Source organism: Zootoca vivipara, chromosome 2 (genome assembly GCF_963506605.1).
Source record: "Zootoca vivipara chromosome 2, rZooViv1.1, whole genome shotgun sequence".
NCBI lineage: Eukaryota > Metazoa > Chordata > Lepidosauria > Squamata > Lacertidae > Zootoca > Zootoca vivipara.
Window position 1 is genome coordinate 24,725,164 of NC_083277.1, and position 19,704 is coordinate 24,744,867.

Sequence of the window (19,704 nt, forward strand, 5' to 3'; positions counted from 1 at the left end):
CAGGGCATGTTCTCTTTTGGCTAGTTTCTCAGATAAAGCAATTGCCCACACTCCCTGTTTCCATTGTATGATATGTAGATGTCCTTTCCAATTTTTTTATATGAGCAATCGTGCCACTACAAGAGAAAAAGTGGTAAGTTCCTTGTGCAATAATTTGATTATCTTTAAAAATTAAGTTGAGTGTCTTTAAAATCCCCAAACAGCTGCTGCAGGTTGCCTGCAGCATGCCAGCTTTTCATATCAACTATTTGATAACTTGGATCCCTATACATACCTTTATTTTGCAGCAGAGTTCATCAAAGGATACACTGGGGGAGGTGACAAGCTGTTACCTTAGTAACACCTACCTACCTACAGCAAAGTAGCTTTTGGAACTGAGAACGTCTTTCGAGAACATAACGTTACTGATCAGATTCATGCATTCCTGTAGTCACGGAGTCAGAACATCTGACTAAAAGAAGCCCCTTCTGCAATTAAGTCAAATGTAGAATTTTTCTTAAAAGTATGACGCAATGTAGCGTAGCGCGCTCCAACATCTCAAAACAAGGGGATGCGGCGCTCACTGAGCTCTCTTTGTAGGAGAGCAAGTGCAGTGTAAGGGTTAGAGAAACAGAATTTCGATGTGAAAAGTATCCCATTTGCTCCTAAAACTGCCTTGGTAGTCTTTGCAAAGAGCTGGCACTGAAAACCTGTTGCCTGAAAACGAAGTTCTTCTTCATAAGCCCTTCTACAAACAAAAGTGAGGCAGGTAGCAACTGGGGAGAGGGTAATTTCAGTGGAGATGCCCCATTTAGGGAACATCCTCCCTGGAGAAGTCTGCCTGCCACCTTCTTTATTACGTTTTTGGCACCCAATCAAGACCTTTTAAAAAAAAACTTTTAATTTTAAGAGTATCTTCCTTTTAGTTGTCCACTATTTTATCACCTCCGTTAACCCCCCCCCCCCAGATTTTATATATGTATGTAGTTTTAATTCTATGATTATTGATTTTTCTATGTTTTTTGGTGTTCTTGTTTATATCTGCAAGCTGCCTTGAGTCTCATCAATGGAAAAGGCAGGGTATGAATGAATAAATAAATAAATAAATACTGTCCTTTACAGAATATTGGTTCAGTACTTTCCTTGAGTTCTCAGATGCGCAAATCAAGGATAATTTTAATTTGGATTAAAATCCAAATAAGCATCTGAGATACATTCTTGTTAAAATCTGTGATAGTGCACTGAAAAACTGATTCAAGGAATTGTATGGAACAAACAGGAAATTAAGAATAGGTAATGTGCCAGTTCGGATACTGTCCTCTTGTTAAGACTTGTCCTCTCTTAAATTCCAGGATTTATAAGCTTCAAAAGAAGAACATTAGCTACAGATGGGTCTCCCCGTTTAAAATGAGTTTTGCTTTGGTGTTGTTGTTGTTTTTTTAAACTACAGTGTGTGCTCATATTCCTGAGAAAGGGTATTTAATTTTGGAACAGCTTAGGGACACTGATGGCAAGCCAACTGTTCATGTGTCGCCTTAATTATAGAATTATAAAGGATATTGTTCTCATTTCTGATACTTTGGATTTCATATAGCTGCTGCTGCTGCTGCTGTTGTTGTTGTTTTAAGTGTCCACCCTTCACCCTAAGGTCCCAAGGCAGGTTACAACCATTAAGACACAATGTTAAAAACAATTGAAATGTACTAGTGGGGGAATGATCTATTCTTTGTTTTGAATCAGATGTCAAGGAGATGAGTAGCTATATAACCTTTAGAAGACATACAAAGGCAGCTGTGTATAGGAAAACCTTTCAATGCGTAACGTTTTATTGTGTTTTTATATATTTTGGAGGCCGCCGCGAGTGGCTGGGGCAAACCAGGAAGATGGGTGGGGTACAAATAAAATCATCATCATCATTAAAGGTTTTATGTTCTGATGGAATCATATTTGGTTACTCTTTTGTATGGGTTTTGATTGCTATGATTTGGTATGATGGATTTTTAAAAATACATATATATTTTTTTAAAAAATAACCAGCTTTGGTTCACCTGTGACTTTCTACTCATGAGAAATCCACCCCCACGACTCTCCCCTATAGCAGCTACGGAAGGAAAAAAAGCACCACAACACTCCTGTACATGCCAGATCCCACTGGCTTTGTTACATCAGCGGCACACACCTGTTTGTGTGATACCACCTGCAGCGCTAACTGACAAGCAGATGCCATGCATTCCATGCAACTAAAAGGCAAGGCTCTCCAGCAACCAACAGAGTTTCCACCTCAAATAAAGCCGCTCACACATGGGTACTTCTTCAGCATGCCCCCCCCCCCAAAAAAACCAGTCAGAAACAGACCGGGACAGTGCAGACCTGTGCCTGGGAAGAGCGAGGCAACAGGTTAAGTGTGGATAAGCCCTCAGCTAGTATTGGAATACCTTCTCATTTGGCTTTCATGACCTGGATTTGAGACTGCGGAGAGCTGGATTTTAGCACTTTCAGACGCCTTTGCTTCTTTAATTGAGCTTGACGGGAGATATTACATCGTAATATTTTAGAACATGGCTCTATGAGTTTTTTTTCATAAAAGCCTTCTGAGTGAGATTTCCCAACATATTCAAACATATAAAATTACTCCAGGCATCAGAGCCGTTTTTCTGAATAGCTGTGCAATCTCTTTAAAAGCGCTTTTGAGAGCAGAGTTGCTTGCTTGCTACCATGCCTCACGGGCACAATGTCTCCTTCCTTAGCATAGAAAAATAAAGTTAAAAAATAATAATAACAAAAAACCCCACACAGATATTCCTTGATCTTCCCTCTCTTTTTTTTTCCAGGGCTGAGGACTACTTCTTTTAACTGATGAAATCGGGAGCCCCATCCAGAGCTGGTATTGGCGCTAGAGATATCCCTTTTCTTCCCCGCCAGCAGGAACACTGCCTTGTAGACTCCAGGCCCAAAGCTAGACGCCTACACCTGCCAAGTGGTTTGTTGGATGGCTGACAGAAACAGATGCCAGGGCCTGTCATGTACTTCCAAAACAAAGCCATTTCAACTGCTCGCCTAGGGGCGCGATTCACCTTAAAACAATAATGTATCAACACGCCATATTGTGTTCGTGCCTTAAAAAACAAAAACGAAATAAATAATGTCTACAAACCCACATAAAAGGTTGCCTGGATCGTTCCTGCTCCCGACCCGCCCACCCCCCACCCCAAATTTGGCAGCGAGGGATGGAGATTTTGAAATGGCTGCCTTACCAATGTGCTGGGCGCAGGTATCGCAATACTCCGCGTATAAGGATTCAAAACAGTTGCAGCAATATGGCCGCCCTTCCTTCATGATGTACCGCTGCCCGCCCAGCACCTTTTCACATTCAAAACAGCAAAAGTGCTTCATGTGCCAGTGCCTTCCCTCAGCCTCTGTGCACTCGTCAGCGAAGATAATCTGTAGTGGGAAATCAAGCAAACGTGTTAGGCCCTAGAAAGCAAAGCTTCGCTCATTTTTCTTGCGACCTGTCGTAGGGGCCATTTGCCTAGAGGCTCAACGCATGAGGAGACCGATAGACAAGTAAATAAATATTACTGATTTGAGCTTGCTTTTTAACGGCTTCGCTGCTTCAAGACTCTTACATCTACGCCTTTTTTTGAATCCTAATTTTCTACTACAGCAAAATAAAAAATATTTTTTTAAAAAAAATGGTTGAGAAAATGGGATGTACATGGAACAGGGGTTTGTGTGGAATAGCGTAAGATGACTCCTATTCCATTTTCAGTAAATGGGGGCCAGGAAGTGGGAAGCATCGGGTTAGTTATTTTTTATTATTCTCTTACATTTATAAGATGTAGCTGCAAGATGTAGATGCAAAGATAGGCTGGCAAAGAGGACTTTGGAAATTTGCAAGTAGATAAATAGGGACCGCTCCGGCGGGAAGGTAAACGGCGTTTCCATACACTGCTCTGGTTCGCCAGAAGCAGCTTTGTCATGCTGGCCACATGACCCGGAAGCTGTCTGCGGACAAACGCCGGCTCCCTCGGCCTATAGAGCGAGATGAGCGCCGCAACCCCAGAGTTGGACACGACTGGACCTGATGGTCAGGGGCCCCTTTACCTTTACCTTACATTTATATTTCTTCTGTACATGCAACAAAGGCAAACAAGGCAGATTTCACAAAATCTTGACTGTGGTTTGGGCTCCAGTACCTCGACTACCAGGGAGCTGGAGAATCTTCTGATTTCGGCAAACTAATGAGGCGCAGCGTTGCGTGATTAGTACTGTACTGAGCTTCAAAATCAACAAGCCGTGTTCAAAACCCTAAAGCTGCCGTGAAGTTTGACAGTTCGAGTTCCCTACGATCCTGTCCCTGGCCTATTGAAACAGGCTGCAGCTCCCCCCTCTTCCACCTCTCAGCTGCAGACTGGGCATTAAAGGGGTGGAGGAGAAAGCACACACAATTTATTATGTACACTGTTGTACACAGTGCAAATCCGTTTCAATGAAGGGTAGTGCAGATTTCCTCCCCACCCTGCAAAAGGATAAACTGTGGATGAATGGCCAGCAGTTCTGGGCTTGGCAGGGGCATTGGGCTAGGTGTGGGCATCTGCATCCACGCATGCTTGTGCTGGCCGCTGCAAAGAGAAGCCGCTACAGAGGCTAACATGTGAACCAGTCTGGAGATATTTCACATCTTTCCTTGCTTGTAGAGCTGCAAGATGTACCGGTAGATGCAAAGATAGGCTGGCAAAGAGGACTTTGGAAACTTGCAACCACTCATCATGATCAACGGGAGGAGTGTTCGCGCATTCAAAAAAGAAGCAGAGATGTTTGGCTGGCCTTACCTCATCACATGCCGCACATCGAGGCTTGAGGCATTCCGCGTGGTGCCGGCCACAATAAATCTTCCCATCTTGATAGAAATAGATGAGATCTACCAGCAGCTCGTTGCAGACGCTGCATATAAAGCATGGCGGATGCCAGCAAACTCCATGACCTGCCCTCGATGCAAAGACGGCTATGTCTCCTCCATTGATTTGGCCTCCACACTGCAAAGACATTAAGGGAATGACACCCGAGGGGGAAACAGCTGAGGGCAGCCAGGTCTCATGGCAGCATTGGAAAGAATGCAAGGTTCTACAAAATGATACACCATGCATGTTGCTCCTTTGGTTAGTCACAAGCCGGGTCCTTTGTCAAACTGGGGTTCCCTGGGGTTCAAATGAAAATGAAATGATCCGCTCAACACATGGGCATGAGCGCCATCGCAGCTCCCAAGCACAACGCAATGGTGGCTGCTTGTACACTCCAAACCCCGTCCATATATGGATGGGCCTTGGAGCAAGCAAACAGCAGCCAGGGCACCAGGTTCTGCTTCTCTTTCTGCCTGTTCTGTCTTCCATCACAGAGAGAGAGGAAAGCAAGACAGCTGGGCTGCTTGGATACTGCACAAGAACTTTGCGGGATAGCACGCTTCCTTCGACTGTATCTGGGTTCCCTTTTGTTGGGAGGGCTTCCCATATTGAAAAAAAAAATTGGGGAGAAACAGCGGGAGTGTGTTGTGTTCTGATTTTTTAAAGAATCCTTTAGCAATTTCAACATGCAAAATAATAACATACTGCCATTTTTTCAGTCTTCTTCATGACTACAAGGGAGAACCAGGTGGAGGTTTTGTCCAAAGTGTTTCAGACATGGGGGAAGACATGGTTTTCTAGGCTCCCTTAATTCTGGCTGTGAGCAAGTTTGTTTTGCTTATGGTTTTTTGGTCTAGCAATGCACAGCCTAGATGCAATTTCCCCTGGGGATTATGTGGTGGGAACCCGTCCCCCCCCCCAATCCACACAAGTAAATTCTCTGACCCTGAGAATAGTTTAATTAATAAGAATTTGTACTAAACTTCCTTTGTAAAGTCAAAGCAAAGAACAAATTTGTCTCCTGACTTGCCAGTGTCTCTTCTTATGACCTCTCATAACCCAAAAGCTAAACATTACAACAGAAAGCATGATTAGTTGTTAAACTTGTATACTACCCTATACCTGCAGGTCGCAGGGCGTTTCACAAGATAAAATCACAATATAAAAACACAAAATATATAATCAAAACAAAAACAGCCCAATAACCCCCTGCAAGAAACACAATTTGCAAGATTGTGCTGTATGTGTGCCACAGTAGCATAATGCCACAACTTGGGGAAACTGCTCTGTGAATCCAAGATTCACCTGGCTGAAATATGTTGTGAAGATAGACCTACCTGCTCACAAATGGCGCCAGTCATGGTGACTGGAAAGGGTCGAACATTGCCTCTGCCCAGGTTCTCCCTTTTCCTCTGATTGCTGAAGAGTTTGAGTTCTCTCTTCTCCTCTTCATCCAGTGAGTTGCAATATCGTACCTAGAGATTAATAGCAATGATCTGTGTTACACCGGAAGTTGCAAGCCTTGGCTTCTCCCCCAACACTTTTTTTTTTTTTGCAGGCAACGTGGGAGGAACTTGCCACCTACATGCAGATGTTTTCTCCCCTCAACAGATGGGCTTTCAGCCCAGATCAGACTCTTGCAAGCCGATTTCTCTTTTTCCTCTCCTCAAACCACAATGGTCTCTGCTGCTTTCTATACTTCCCCTTCGATTGCTGCTATCCAGTTTATTAATGATACTCCCAGTATGCACACATGCACATTATTAAAAAAAACCAATGGCTGCTTATAACTCGAGGAAGACCTATGTGTCATAAAAACATGGCGGTTGACCCTGAAAAGTTGATGGGTCTTGGGATAAGGATGTGTAAGGGAATAATTACAATGCTAGGACACTACTTGAGGGACATGGCCAGTCCAGAGATTAACACACTGGAAAACTGTGAAATCCAAGGAAAATTAAGAAGACTTCCTTGGGCTGTGGCTTTCTAGCCCCTTTCCTTTCACCTAGGGTTGCCAGACTCAATAGAGGACAGGGCTTCTGTGCCTTTAATTGCCCTGCTCTCTTTTGAGTCTGGAAACCTTGAAAGAGAAACCAGCAGACCCTTTGTTTAATTTCCAAGCAAAGGGTCTGCTGGTTTCTCTTTAAGGTTTCCAGACTCAAAAGAGAGCAGGGCAATTAAAGGCACAGAGGCCCTGTCCTCTATTGAGTCTGGCAAACCTACTCTGACCACTGGTAGACAGATGCTTCTTACTAGTACAGCCAAGTACACACATTTAACTTGCAGAAATTAAACTATACACGTTTGGCTTCAGCGCCATTCCGAATCAATTTCAGCCTTTTTCTTCTGCCTGCATCTGTCTCTACCTGCCTCCCTTCCACCTTCATCTCCCTTCCTCCTCCAGTCACTCAACCACTCACATACGGAGGAGCGGGGGGAAAGGCAGTAGAGACACTGCAGAAGGTCTCTCCCACTTGCCTTCCAGTAGCAGGCCAGAAAAAAGGAAATGTTGGCTATGTGTGATTTTCACATTTGCATGTTATCTTGGAAATGTATAAGCTCAGCAAATGATGCGATTGCACTGTATCTAAAAGGGACTGCCATCTTAGTCTTCTCCTGGCACATAGAATCACAGAATCATAGAGTTGGAAGAGACCACAAGGGCCATCCAGTCCAACCCCCTGCCAAGCAGGAAACACCATCAAAGCATTCTTGACATATGCCTGTCAAGCCTCTGCTTAAAGACCTCCAAAGAAGGAGACTCCACCACACTCCTTGGTAGCAAATTCCACTGCCGAACAGCTCTTACTGTCAGGAATAAATAGGCTCATTCACACATATATGGTGGCACTGTGCCAAGATTAAGCCTTTTTGGAGTGGGGTATTAGAAGAGCTTAAGAAAATATTTAAATATATAAAAAAAATTCCTGAGTCTTTCCTACTAGGAATGGTTGATAAAGAAGTGGACAAAAAGGATGAAAAGGTATTTCTATGCTCAGTGGCGGCAGCAAGAATTCTAATTGATAAATTATGGAGAAGCCAGGAAGTTCCAAGAGAAATTAATTAGTTACATCGATTTGGCCAAATTGACAAATTCGATAAGGGGTTGTTCGAATAAAAAATTTAAGGAAAATTGGGAAAAATTTGGAATATATATATAAAGGAACTTGTGTTGAAGACAAATATCTTGTAAAGCTCCCAAGAGGAAAATAAATGGAAGCAGTGAGAACGGTAATAAATTTGAAGCTAGGGAGGAAGAGAAGGGGAAGTCGAAATGTACAAGAAGATATGAATATAGGTGAACGTGAAAAGGTGTATGTTAAGGTGAAACAACATTGTAGAACAGGCGTCCCCAAACTGCGGCCCTCCAGATGTTTTGGCCTACAACTCCCATGATCCCTAGCTAACAGGACCAGTGGTCAGGGAAGATGGGAATTGTAGTCCAAAACATCTGGAGGGCCGGTTTGGGGATGCCTGTTGTAGAAGATAGGTTAAATTACTGGTCTGCTTTCTGCAAGTCAACAGAGTATTGCTAATTCGCTTGCCGCTGAACTCAAAGCTGAGAAGGGATAAATTACTTCCTGATTCAGTAGACAAGGGTCTTTTAAAAAGGTACTTCAGTGGCACTCAAAAGAGCTTAGCAAGCTCTTGACGGCGCAGCTTATGGCAGGACCATAACTATTTGCTTGCTTGTTCTCTGAAACTGGGCTCAGGCTTAAGCCAAGACCAACAAGATGTTGTCAGGATGATTAAAAGGCCTCCCCTCCACTGGCCGCCTTGCCTTCAAATGTTTAGAATGCACACTACAATTTCTCAATGCGGAACCCAAGTTATTTAAAGGGAGACACACAGACAAACCCTTTTTCAGCCCTTGGGGAATAATTCAATGGGCTGCAATTTTGAAGTGCCAACAGGCCATATGTAATAGATCATCTGAGCGCCCTTGGGTTTTCACCTCCCATTCTGTTTTGTTTTTAAATTTTAACTAGAGTGGTCCCAGACTGCACGATGCTTTTGAAAACACCTTCTCGAGTAACACATTTAAAATAATCTAATAAAAACCAAAACAGGATCATGCTTCAGGTGCAGAATTCTGGCACAAGTGATGTAAGAGCCTGAAGGCCCTGCCTACGAAAGTAACAGTGTGACTTATATATAACTAACAGCGAACTCATTCTCCAAGGGGCAAACCCTTAAGGAGTCAAAATGGACAGTGTCTGCAGGTAAGAGGGAGGGGTCAGCAGGCTTGGGGAATGCCAGCATTTGCAGAAGTACAAGATAAACTTAAGGAAGGGAGGAAACCCTAAGGTTGGTGGGCAAACTCAAACCTAACATTATTAGGACTGAGCATGGTCAGTGGCCACAGAATGCTGAGTGCTCCCTCATGGAAAAACTAGAGGAGGGGGAATAATAGAATTGTAGAGTTGGAAGGGACCCTGAGGATCATCTAGTCCAACCCACTACAATGTGCAGCTGTCCCATACAGCGTTCGAACCTGCTCCCTTGGTGTTATCAGCACCATGCTCTAACCAACTGAGCTATCTGGGAATGGAATGGAGAACCACAGAGAAGTCACTCCTGCCATACCTCCCTTTGGATCCACCTACCCGAAGCTCTGTCTACCTACCCAACACCAGCTTCACTCAGGGAAGCCATTCCTGTCAACCAAAGATGCTACATGAAATATTCATCTTCAGGGGCAATGGACCTCTAAACTCCAGGTACACTGGATTGCTGTTGTCCCCGTGCCCTTGGCTTGTAAGCCTTCCAGAGGGTTATATGTGTGTGTAAAAAAACCCACCTGTTTATTTATCTTTTACAGGTATTATACGGAACAACATTCAATAAACTCTCCCCATACCCCACATGGAAGAACAGGTTCATATGAGAGACACAGAAAAACTACAGCCATCCTACTAGAATCATAGAGCTGGAAGGGACCCAAGGGTCATCTAGTCCAGGCTTCCTCAACCTCGGCCCTCCAGATGTTTTGAGACTACAGTTCTCACCATCCCTGACCACTGGTCCTGCTAGCTAGGGATCATGGGAGTTGTAGGCCAAAAACATCTGGAGGGCCGAGTTGGAGGAAGCCTGATCTAGTCCAACCCCCTGCGATGCAGGAATATTAACTAAAGCATCCATGACAGATGGCTGTCCAATCTCTGCTAAAAACTTCCACGGAAGGAGAGTCCACCTCCTCCCGAGGGAGTTCATTCCCCTGTCAGAAAGTTCTTCCTGGTGTTTAGTTGGAATCGCCACTTAAAACCATTGCTGTTTTGAGTCCTGCCCTCCAAGCTTGCTCCATCTTCCATGTGACAGCCCTTAAGATATTTGACGATGGTTATAATATCTCCTCTCAGTCTCTTCTTTTCCAGCTAAACAGACCCATCTCCTCCAACCATCCTTCATACGACTTGGTTCCCAGACCCTGGATCATCTTGGTTGCTCTCCACTGCTCATGTTCTAGCTTGTCAACATCCTTCTGGTGCCCAGAACTGGACACAGTATTCCAGGTGTGGTCTGACCAAGGCAGAATATAGTGGTACTATTACTTCCCTCGATCTGGACACTATACTTCTGTTTATGCAGCCTAGAATAGCATTGCTTTGTTTGCTGCTGTATCACACTGTTGACTCATGGCCCAATATGCTAAAAGATGTGCATCTGTCCACAGCTTGCCTTGAGTCGCTAGCCATGCTCTTTTGTATAAACATATGAAATAAAGTCGAGCCATGTGTTTTGGAAAGCGTGTCTTTGTTTATTCCTTGTTCACCTAGTTTTTCAGTCAGTTTGTCCAATAGTGCCACATCCCAGATTTGATTCAGCCACATTTCAGATAACATTTAGGGTTCTCCAACATCAAGCAAGCAGCTGTTATTAATTGTAATGTAAGCTTTTTAGATGATAATTCTTCATAACCTCCTTCAAATACAGTTAATAAAGCAACATGGAGGTCGAGATGTACCTGTTGTTTAGTTTTCATACTCATTTCACAAAAAAACACCGTTATCCCAAAATATACAAAGTTTTTGACAAGTCCACCACATGTGGAAAAATGAAGCTACATTTTAACAGTTTCTCCAGCCAGTTGTTGGGAGAGTGTAATTGATTTTATTGAGTAGTACAGGATGCAAATACCATCTATGAGTTAGCTCTTGTGCGTTTCCCCTAAGTTTAGCTGAATAAAATTGAACAGGGAATTTCTGCCAGATTCTTTTCCAGGAAGGCTCGTTTAGAGTATCATTCAAATCTCTCTCCCAGTGGCGTTTGAGAGCATTTAAAGATTTGCAAGAAAAAATGGTTAATGAGCTGTAAATTAAAGAAATGATACCCTTGCCCAATGGATCGTCAGAATAAATTATATTTTCCAGGGGAGTTAAAGACTGGGTTGCCCGGGATGTGATGTTTGTTTGGGAGATAATATGTAGGACTTTGCTGGTATATGAACACAAGAGTAAGCTTTGTTTTCCAAAGCCTGCTGCATCTCTATTCCTGCCGTATGCTTTCTGTTCTTATAGAAGTCTCTGATCCTGCTTCCCGATTTTTGTATTCCTGTATTCTATCTGGATTAAAGAAGCCAGAGTGGCCAATCAAAAAGATTATAGGTGAGGTAGGAGGAGCTAATTTGCTACACTAGTTCTGCCAGGCCTGTAAATTAGCTGTTAAAAAATTATAACCAAAGGTAGAAAGAGAGCTACATCTGCTCCAGCCAGGACTTTTCTTCCAGAAAAGTACCAAATACATTAATATGGTTAAGAATTAATATACTAATGGGAAGAGAGCATTTCTAAATTCAGACCGGAGATCAAAAATCATTTCCTAATATTAACAGTGTAAAATTCTGGCGAGCTGTCCCAAGAACAATTGCGGGAGATGGTTCTCTTAATTGATTTCCAGGCAGAGATAGGAAGATTTTAAAAGACTTGTTTTAAAGGGCTTATTCTTTTTTGTTCAATCAAGTGCTTCTGCGTTCTACAGAACTTCTACAGAAGCAAATCTCTGCACAAATGGAATACAGATGTTCTGTAAGTATCCATCTCCCAAAGGAATTAAGCATCTTTCTTTCTAGAGAATTTGGAAATTCTTATTTAGTTATGGGCCACTGTGTTCTAGAAATGCCTTCTCTTCATCTCAAGCTTCAGAATTCTCCATCTTTCCTCTGGGCATTAGGTGGTATGAACTTTTCTCTCTCTTGCAGAAGCTCAATAAAGGAGGCTTGGGTCGTGCACTAGATTGTGGACCCCTTGTGCTCTTGGGCTTTCAAAAAGCTTTTGATAAATGTCCCCTCATCAAAAACTCCTGGACATGCGACAAGAGGAAGAGATTGCGAAGAGCTCCAAAAATATCTGTCCAAGGTGGCATGAATATGTCAAATACAACTCAATGTAAACTCAGCACATTGAGTCAAAAAAATCCTAACTTTGGGCAGTCTGAGATGGCAGTGACTGGCCAGGATCTGGATCAGTTAGTTTTTTAAAAATATTAAGTGGTATATAAATGCTTTTAAATAAACAAACAAGTAAATCTTGGGGGCATAGTGAATAGCTCAATGAAACATTCATCTGGGATATGCCAGCCCAGAAAAAGGCAAATCCTATTTTAGGAAAGGGATAAAAACTATAAACCTGACAATATAATAATGGCATTATAAAAATATATCATCAAACAGGACTCTCTCCTTAAATGATCACCTTATTTCAGACCAGGAATATATTATTTCCCCAGTTAAATATTGATGCTCCTAACCAGCTAAAGTGATGGACCAGCTAAAGTGATGCTCCTAACTTGAGTGTAGCCTGTAGACTCACACAAAGCAAATATATGAAATTAAAGAATAATTAAAGGGCAGAATTACCCAAAGGGAGGGGGAAACCCAGCCATGCCCCCTAACCAGGGAGCTTGTTTATATCTAGAAAGTAAGCGCTCTGGAACAGAGACTTTTAAAAAGCATTCCCTGCTCTATGCTAAAACAGCAATAAGGAGCATACCACACTTCTTTAAAAAGACAAAACCTTATACCAGGGTAAAAAAAACAAACCAGGGTTTGCGAACGTTCTTTTGCAACCTGAATGTCCACGGCTTCTGAATGGCTGCAGAAGCTCCTGCAGCCAGTCGGAGGCCATGCCTTGGAAGCCGAATGTTTTGGACGTCGACTGGACTTCCGGAACGGATTCCATTTGGCTTCTAAGGTACGACTGTATTTATTTCATTAGTCTTTCTTTGGCCAAAACAGGCCTACAAGGTTGGTCACAGAATAAGATTTTCAAGCCACATTAAAACAGCTGGAAAATCACTTCCAACACCAGAGTGAGATTGGGATGAAGGCCAACCTACAGATGTTTTGGAGCACAACTCTTATCAGCCCCAGCCAGCACTGCCCTGGGAGTCACCAGCTTGGAGAAAACTGTTCTCAAGCACGACCGGGGACTGGGATTGAGCACACATTTGCAGTGTATAAACTGCACATTAAAGGTAAAGGTAAAGGTAAAGGGACCCCTGACAGTTAGGTCCAGTCGTGACCGACTCTGGGGTTGCGTGCTCATTTCGCATTATTGGCCGAGGGAGCCGGCGTATAGCTTCCAGGCCATGTGGCCAGCATGACAAAGCCGCTTCTGGCAAACCAGAGCAGCACATGGAAACGCCGTTTACCTTCCCGCTATAGTGGTTCCTATTTATCTACTTGCATTTTGATGTGCTTTCGAACTGCACATTAGAAGTGTATAAACGCCACAAAAAGGACATGAAGTCAACAGCCCTCTACTGCTATTGCCCCAAACTAGAGGCTGCATATAACCATTGTGATCACTAGTCATTGATCAACATCTTGTTATCAATTTATCTGAAGCCATCTTAATCTTGCTGCAGTGAATTCCATGAATTAAGTATGGATTGTATGGAGAAATACTTCCCTTTGTTTTCCTTGAGGCTGCAGCCAGTCACTTTTGGATGAGGGAGTAAAGCTTCTCTCTATCTGCTTTCTTCACACCTTGCCTAATTTTACAGACACCCCTTTCTATATTGGGAGACCCGCCTTTCTCTGGATTCATTTGTAGTTGGCAACTTTTAATACTACTGATCAGTTAAAACTCAATTCCAAGAGTACCTATTTATCACCTTGGAACATCTTTGCTTGAACTTCGGTCTCCATCCCTGGGCGTTAGTCTAGACTCCAATTCTACAGTTGGAGGATCTTACTTTAAGGGAGGTATTTAATGTCTTTTGAGTCTCTTCCAGCAGCAGGATTTTACAATTCTGTTAACAGCTTTTTGAAACGAAAACAAACATGTCTCAGCTTCACAGCATAGTACATTTGATAGGCTACCAGAAGTTTGTTTTTTGATTTTTTTTTCACCTCACATGCTCATGGTACTAGCGAACATTAGCAGCTAACGACTGGACCTAACAGTCAGGGGCACCTTTACCTTTTTATTACACAGGGTGGGGAACCCAACACACTGACAAAGTTATGGGAAGTTCAAGAAGAGTACAGTGCCATGAATCAAGTCCACTTGCAAACGCAGGCATTAACACATTCCGGATTTGCAATAATATGCAGCATTTTTAAACATATATACAACAATTGAATAATTGGTCCTTTGGATCACAGGTGGTTTTCATTTAGCCAAGCTGAGTGTGGATTGGGTTTTGAGAGAAATCACCTCCCCACTCCATTTCCAATTTCTTGAGCGCCTTGACAGAAGCTAAAATTACCCCATGACAAGAAAAACCACGTCTCACCAAAGAACAAAAGCGTTACATTGTGGCCTACTCATTATTATTATTTAGTGAATTTGTATACTTCCATTCACCCAAAGATCACAGGATGGTTTACAACAGGCATAGGCAACCTCAGCCCTCCAGATGTTTTGGGACCAACTCCCATGGTCCCTAGCTAACAGGACCAGTAGTCAGGGATGGTGGGAATTGTAGTCCCAAAACATCTGGAGGGCCGAGATTGCCTATGCCTGGTTTACAACATAAAAACAAACACAAAATACATAACAAAAAAAAATCAAAATCAAATCAGTAACTCCCCTCCCACAAATACATTTAATAGACCATAGAATGTTTAATCACCCAAAGGCTGGTTATAGAGAAAAGTTATGGTACCTAAAGGTATGTAACCTAAAGGTGCCAGGCAAGCCATCCTGGGGAGAGCATTCGAGAAACAGGGAGCCATCACAGAAAAGGCCCAGTCTCGTGTTGCTACCTTCTGGGCCTCTCATGGAGGAGGCACATGAAGAAAGTTCTCAGATGATGATAATAGAGTCCAGGTCAGTTCATATGGGGAGAAGCGGTCCTTGATGTACTATGGCCATGAGCCATTTAAGGCTGTATAGGTCAAAACCAGCACTCTGAATTGGGACCGGAAACTAGCAGCTATTGCAGTCGTCTTACTCGGATACGAGTGATCGCCAAAGAAGAAGTAGAAGAACAGGATTTCCACATACCCCTTTAGAAAATATATTACTGTATACCAATGTGTTGGAAGTATCTGAGTATATGGCAAAAGATTTAAAGCAGCCTTTCCCCACTTTTGTGCCCTCCAGCTGTTTTGAACTTCAACTCCTATGATCTCTAACCAGCACCTAGCTGGTGCTGATGGGAGGACACCAGGTTGGGGAAGGCCGATTTGGAGACTGAGCTTTCTCTATGGGTGTCCATTCTCTTGCATGCGATTTAGTAATCATCTGAAAACAACTTAAGGTGCTGCTAGTGTATTCTGAACAAGGAGAAGCTAAGTCAGTCTTCAAAATGATGCTCAACTAGAGTAGAGACTTCTGGGGTGTCTAAGTATCAGGAAGCAGTTGTTTTTTGTCTGGCTTTGGGAGTTTTGGGTATGGATGTAAGGCCCCGTTCTATGGCTTTAGTTAACTGAAAATATGCCGAACACAGCTCCCCACGTCCTTTTTCAGTGGAGAGGAAGAGCTGCGAGTTTTAAATACTCTTTTGTGTAGCAGCAAATGTTGTGGCCAGGGCAGCAGTTGCTTGCTGTGGAATCCAAAGGGGGGGGAAACCCAATCCCTAAGAGGGCACAACATAAAATGCAGTAGAAGAACTATTTCTTCAGGATAGCAGGAGAGGCAGAAAGGGTTAAATTCCGTACTGGTGCATTTGCATTTAAAAAAAAAAAACCTGTTATGTTAGATGCAAATATGCATTTCATGCCACATGTAGCTTGGTAAGACAGTGGTTAACAACTTGATGCCCTCTGGATAATTTTTCAGACCACAACTCCCATCAGCCCTAGCCAGCATGATCAATGGATAGGGATGATGGGAGATGAAGTCCAAATCTTCTAGGGGGAACCAGGTTGACAAAGGCTGAGCAAGTGGCTCCTCACAGTGGCAAGTTGCAGATGTGGTGCAAGCAACCCGTTTTAGTGTGTCCTGAAGACAACATTTAAAATTTTACTTTTTGCTAACCTATATAACCTCACAATCAGATGCAATAAAAAGCCTGCATGTTTCAGTTCTTCAATTCAACACAAAAGCAGAAAGCTTAATATTTTAGCAACTGCATGAGAAATATATGCTCTTTTATCTAGTATTATTTTAACCTACAGCAGCAACAATTCCGCACAGAGAGAAAACATTTATTGTACCTATAGTTACAATTTAAGAGTATGGCATTTACACTGAGAGCCAGGCCAGTTTATCTGTGAGTCTGAGCCCAAAAGCTTTCATTACTTTTATGTTAAAATATATATATCAACACCTCTCACCACAAAATATGTGTTTTCCAGGAAAATAAAAGTTGGAAAGTCAAAGCAAAAGCAAGAAATATTGGAGAGATAAACGTGATAGGACATCTATACTCTAAATAGGCATTGCATAAATATGCATTTCCAGATAAAATATGAGGACTGTTTCCCTTTCCATTCAACTGAGAACAAGTACAGAGGGCAGGGTCTCTGCCAAGTAATTCATCAGCCAGCACTGAGAGTGGTGGGGAGGGGGCAAAGTGAAGAAAACATTTTTTAAAAAACCCAGAGTGCTTTTTCAAAACAATCCTTTAACAAATCCTTTGCCAGAGACTTGGTTAACTGGCTAATTGCTGCACGCAACAGCGACATCAGAAAGATGACGGTCCAGTCCCCTGCGGTGCGCACAAAGCCAATGTTTCCCCAATTATTTCTAAATGACTCACCTCATTGTCGTGTGGCGGCAGCTGGTGAAGGAGCTGTTTGATACGGGCTTTCTCCCCTGGGCTGTTCACGTAGGGCACTTTGTCTTCTGGGAGGCAGCTGTAGTACTGATGAACCTAAATGTTAGAAAAGGGGGACTGCAGTACAATGTCTTGGGTTCGCTTTTGCTTTTGTTTCGCTTTCGACTGACAAGACACAGAGAATCAAGGGCTCTGAGCAGGGTACCAAAGACGTGCAGCTATTTTTTAAAAAAACAAAACAAAGCAAAACAGAAAAGCCACAAACTTTCCTTAGGACAAAGTCAAATGCTCTTTATCTGACAGAAACCGAAATTCGTTTGGAAGAGGGTCAAAGCAAGAGCGAGGGTGGAGGGCGAGGGGAGAGCAGTCTGCTTTCAGACCAAAGCTAACCCGCCAAGGTCGTTCTTTACCGTTTTCTCTGTCACTCTCCAGAATGTAAGCATGTTTCCCTTGGCTAGGAGGATCTGTCAGCACCTGCCTTTGTAAGCGTAGGTTAAGGCGCTCCCCCCCCTTGGCATCCAATCTATGACTGGGTAACTGAGCCTCCACCTACACTCCAGCCCCGAAGGCCTTTTCTGTAACAATTTGTGAAAATAATCAGCAGATAAAATCTGTCGGAAGGCTGGCTTCTCCCTTTAAGTCTCAGAGTGTGTAATTAAAAACAAACACGAAGAGTGCAGTGCGCCAAGGCCGGGTCCCAGGAGATCCCATTTATTGTACGTGCGTGGATGTTGGGCACACACTTCCGCTGTAGCTATGGGCCCTAACAAAGCAGCCTAGCTCTTCCCGGAGACCAGCTAAACATTAGGAAGAACTTCCTGACAGTAAGAGCTGTTCAACAGTGGAATGTGCTGCCAAGGAGTGTGGTGGAGTCTCCTTCTTTGGAGGTCTTTAAGCAGAGGCTTGACAGGCATATGTCAAGAATGCTTTGATGGTGTTTCCTGCTTGGCAGGGGGTTGGACTGGATGGCCCTTGTGGTCTCTTCCAACTCTATGATTCAATGCTTGTAAGGCGGAAACGGCAAGCGGCAAGTAACGGCGAGTACAAACAGCCCCGTCTACTTGATCTGAGGGAACACGGTTCAGAATGTGGAAGCTGGGGATTGCTCTCCACCTTCTTTTCCGGAACATGCCGCGCTCAGAGGAGCTCAGCTGACGTTCGACGGGAAATCCTGTCACTCAAGCAACCCAACGGGCTTGCCTCAAAGGTTCTGTGCCAGGTTGCCCCTTCTGAAACATAACAACCGGCTGCTAGGGCACCTCTCCTGCTGTGTGTATGTGTGTGGCAAGGCTGTGACACCATTTTGGAGGTATCGTATCCTCAGAAACACAAGTGCCACCATCACTTCCCATGACAACACTGGAGGAATGGTGTGTTTTGTACGGCCTCTTCAACTGTGCCGACTCTGATGGGCAGCAGCTCTTTGGGGTGTCAGGCAGTGGTTTTTCACATCATTTGCTCTATGCTCCTTTAATTAACTGGGGGTGCTAGAGCAGGGACTGTCCACATGCAAACCATGGTCTCTACCACGAAGCTATGGTCCCTCCTAGCAAGGGGCTCATCATTGCCACATTGAGAGTCTCCACATCTGCACCAGGAATGTTTTAGCTCAAAGCATCTCAGAAAACGCTTCATCGTCCTATGAGCCTCCCTTTGCTCGTAAAGCCATCAAAAGAAGGCTTTCTAAATGCCAGCACTGGGTGATGTGAAGCCAGTGGGAATGAGAGGCATGTCATTTCAATGGAGGGAGCCTAGAGGGGCTTGCTTGGGTTTCAGGAGGTAACGCTGCTCCAGCAAACATTTGTAAATATCAATTTTATTCCGTTCTTAAATGATGCTTTATTGCAATCCTCTGCTATGAACTTGTAATTGTTATTTATGTTGGGGTTTAAAGAACAGCAACTTTTAATTGGCAGTTTTTATATAGAAGACATCTTATTGCTTTTTAACTGTTGTTGCCTGTGGAGGGCCTTTTTTGTTTTTGAGTATGCAGTGGGAAATAAATTAAGTAAATTAATCAAAACAAACCTTACAGAGATGTGAATGGTATGTATGGGATCACAACAATCCTTGCACTAAGCAGTTCTAAGCAAATATGTATGGGATTGAGGCTGTAACATGCTCTGTCCTTCCCATCTTAGATTTTACCTGGGGGAAAGCAGAAATTAGGTTTCTCAGAACTATCACCCCAACACAGTAACAGTAAGGAGAGACAGCTCATACTACAGGATAGCTCTCCATTATCTATCTAAGCCAGCCTGAAAACAGCCACATAATGCACTCACATTGAAGCTGCAGTGTATATTTTACATGCCCAACCCCGTTGCATCATTTGCATGCATCACAGAAAGAGATGCTTTGAATGAAGCCCAGAACTGCAGAGAAAGTTTATGCAACGAATCCACGATTATGCCCCTACTCTATATTATGAGCAACCAATTTGTTCAGCCAAGGAATCTCCGAGCAGAAGTCTTAAAAGCCACCAACTAAATGGTTATAAATAAAAATTTCAGCACCACTTACTTTGCATTTATAGCGCATCCTTCACCTGGTCCCTGAACATGCAGTTCATATTAAGCTGAACGCGAAGGAAGGAGATACAACCAAGTTAAGGAAGACTAACTGAAGCCGGAGCAGCGTGTAACTTGGGTGGCTG

The 19,704-nt window shown here is 43.3% G+C and overlaps 1 protein-coding gene across 2 annotated transcripts in view; it reads right to left on the bottom strand.

Moving 5' to 3' along the window:
- PRICKLE2 (prickle planar cell polarity protein 2) overlaps window positions 1-19,704 on the bottom strand; it is a 197,413-nt gene that overhangs the window by 41,410 nt on the left and 136,299 nt on the right. For both annotated transcript variants that reach the window (XM_060271301.1, XM_035106742.2), the window contains exons 3-6: window positions 17,031-17,144; window positions 6,218-6,355; window positions 4,812-5,015; window positions 3,234-3,420 (exon numbers count right to left, since the gene is read on the bottom strand). In XM_060271301.1, the coding sequence (XP_060127284.1) occupies window positions 3,234-3,420; window positions 4,812-5,015; window positions 6,218-6,355; window positions 17,031-17,144 (643 nt within the window). The remainder of the gene's footprint in view (window positions 1-3,233; window positions 3,421-4,811; window positions 5,016-6,217; window positions 6,356-17,030; window positions 17,145-19,704) is intronic.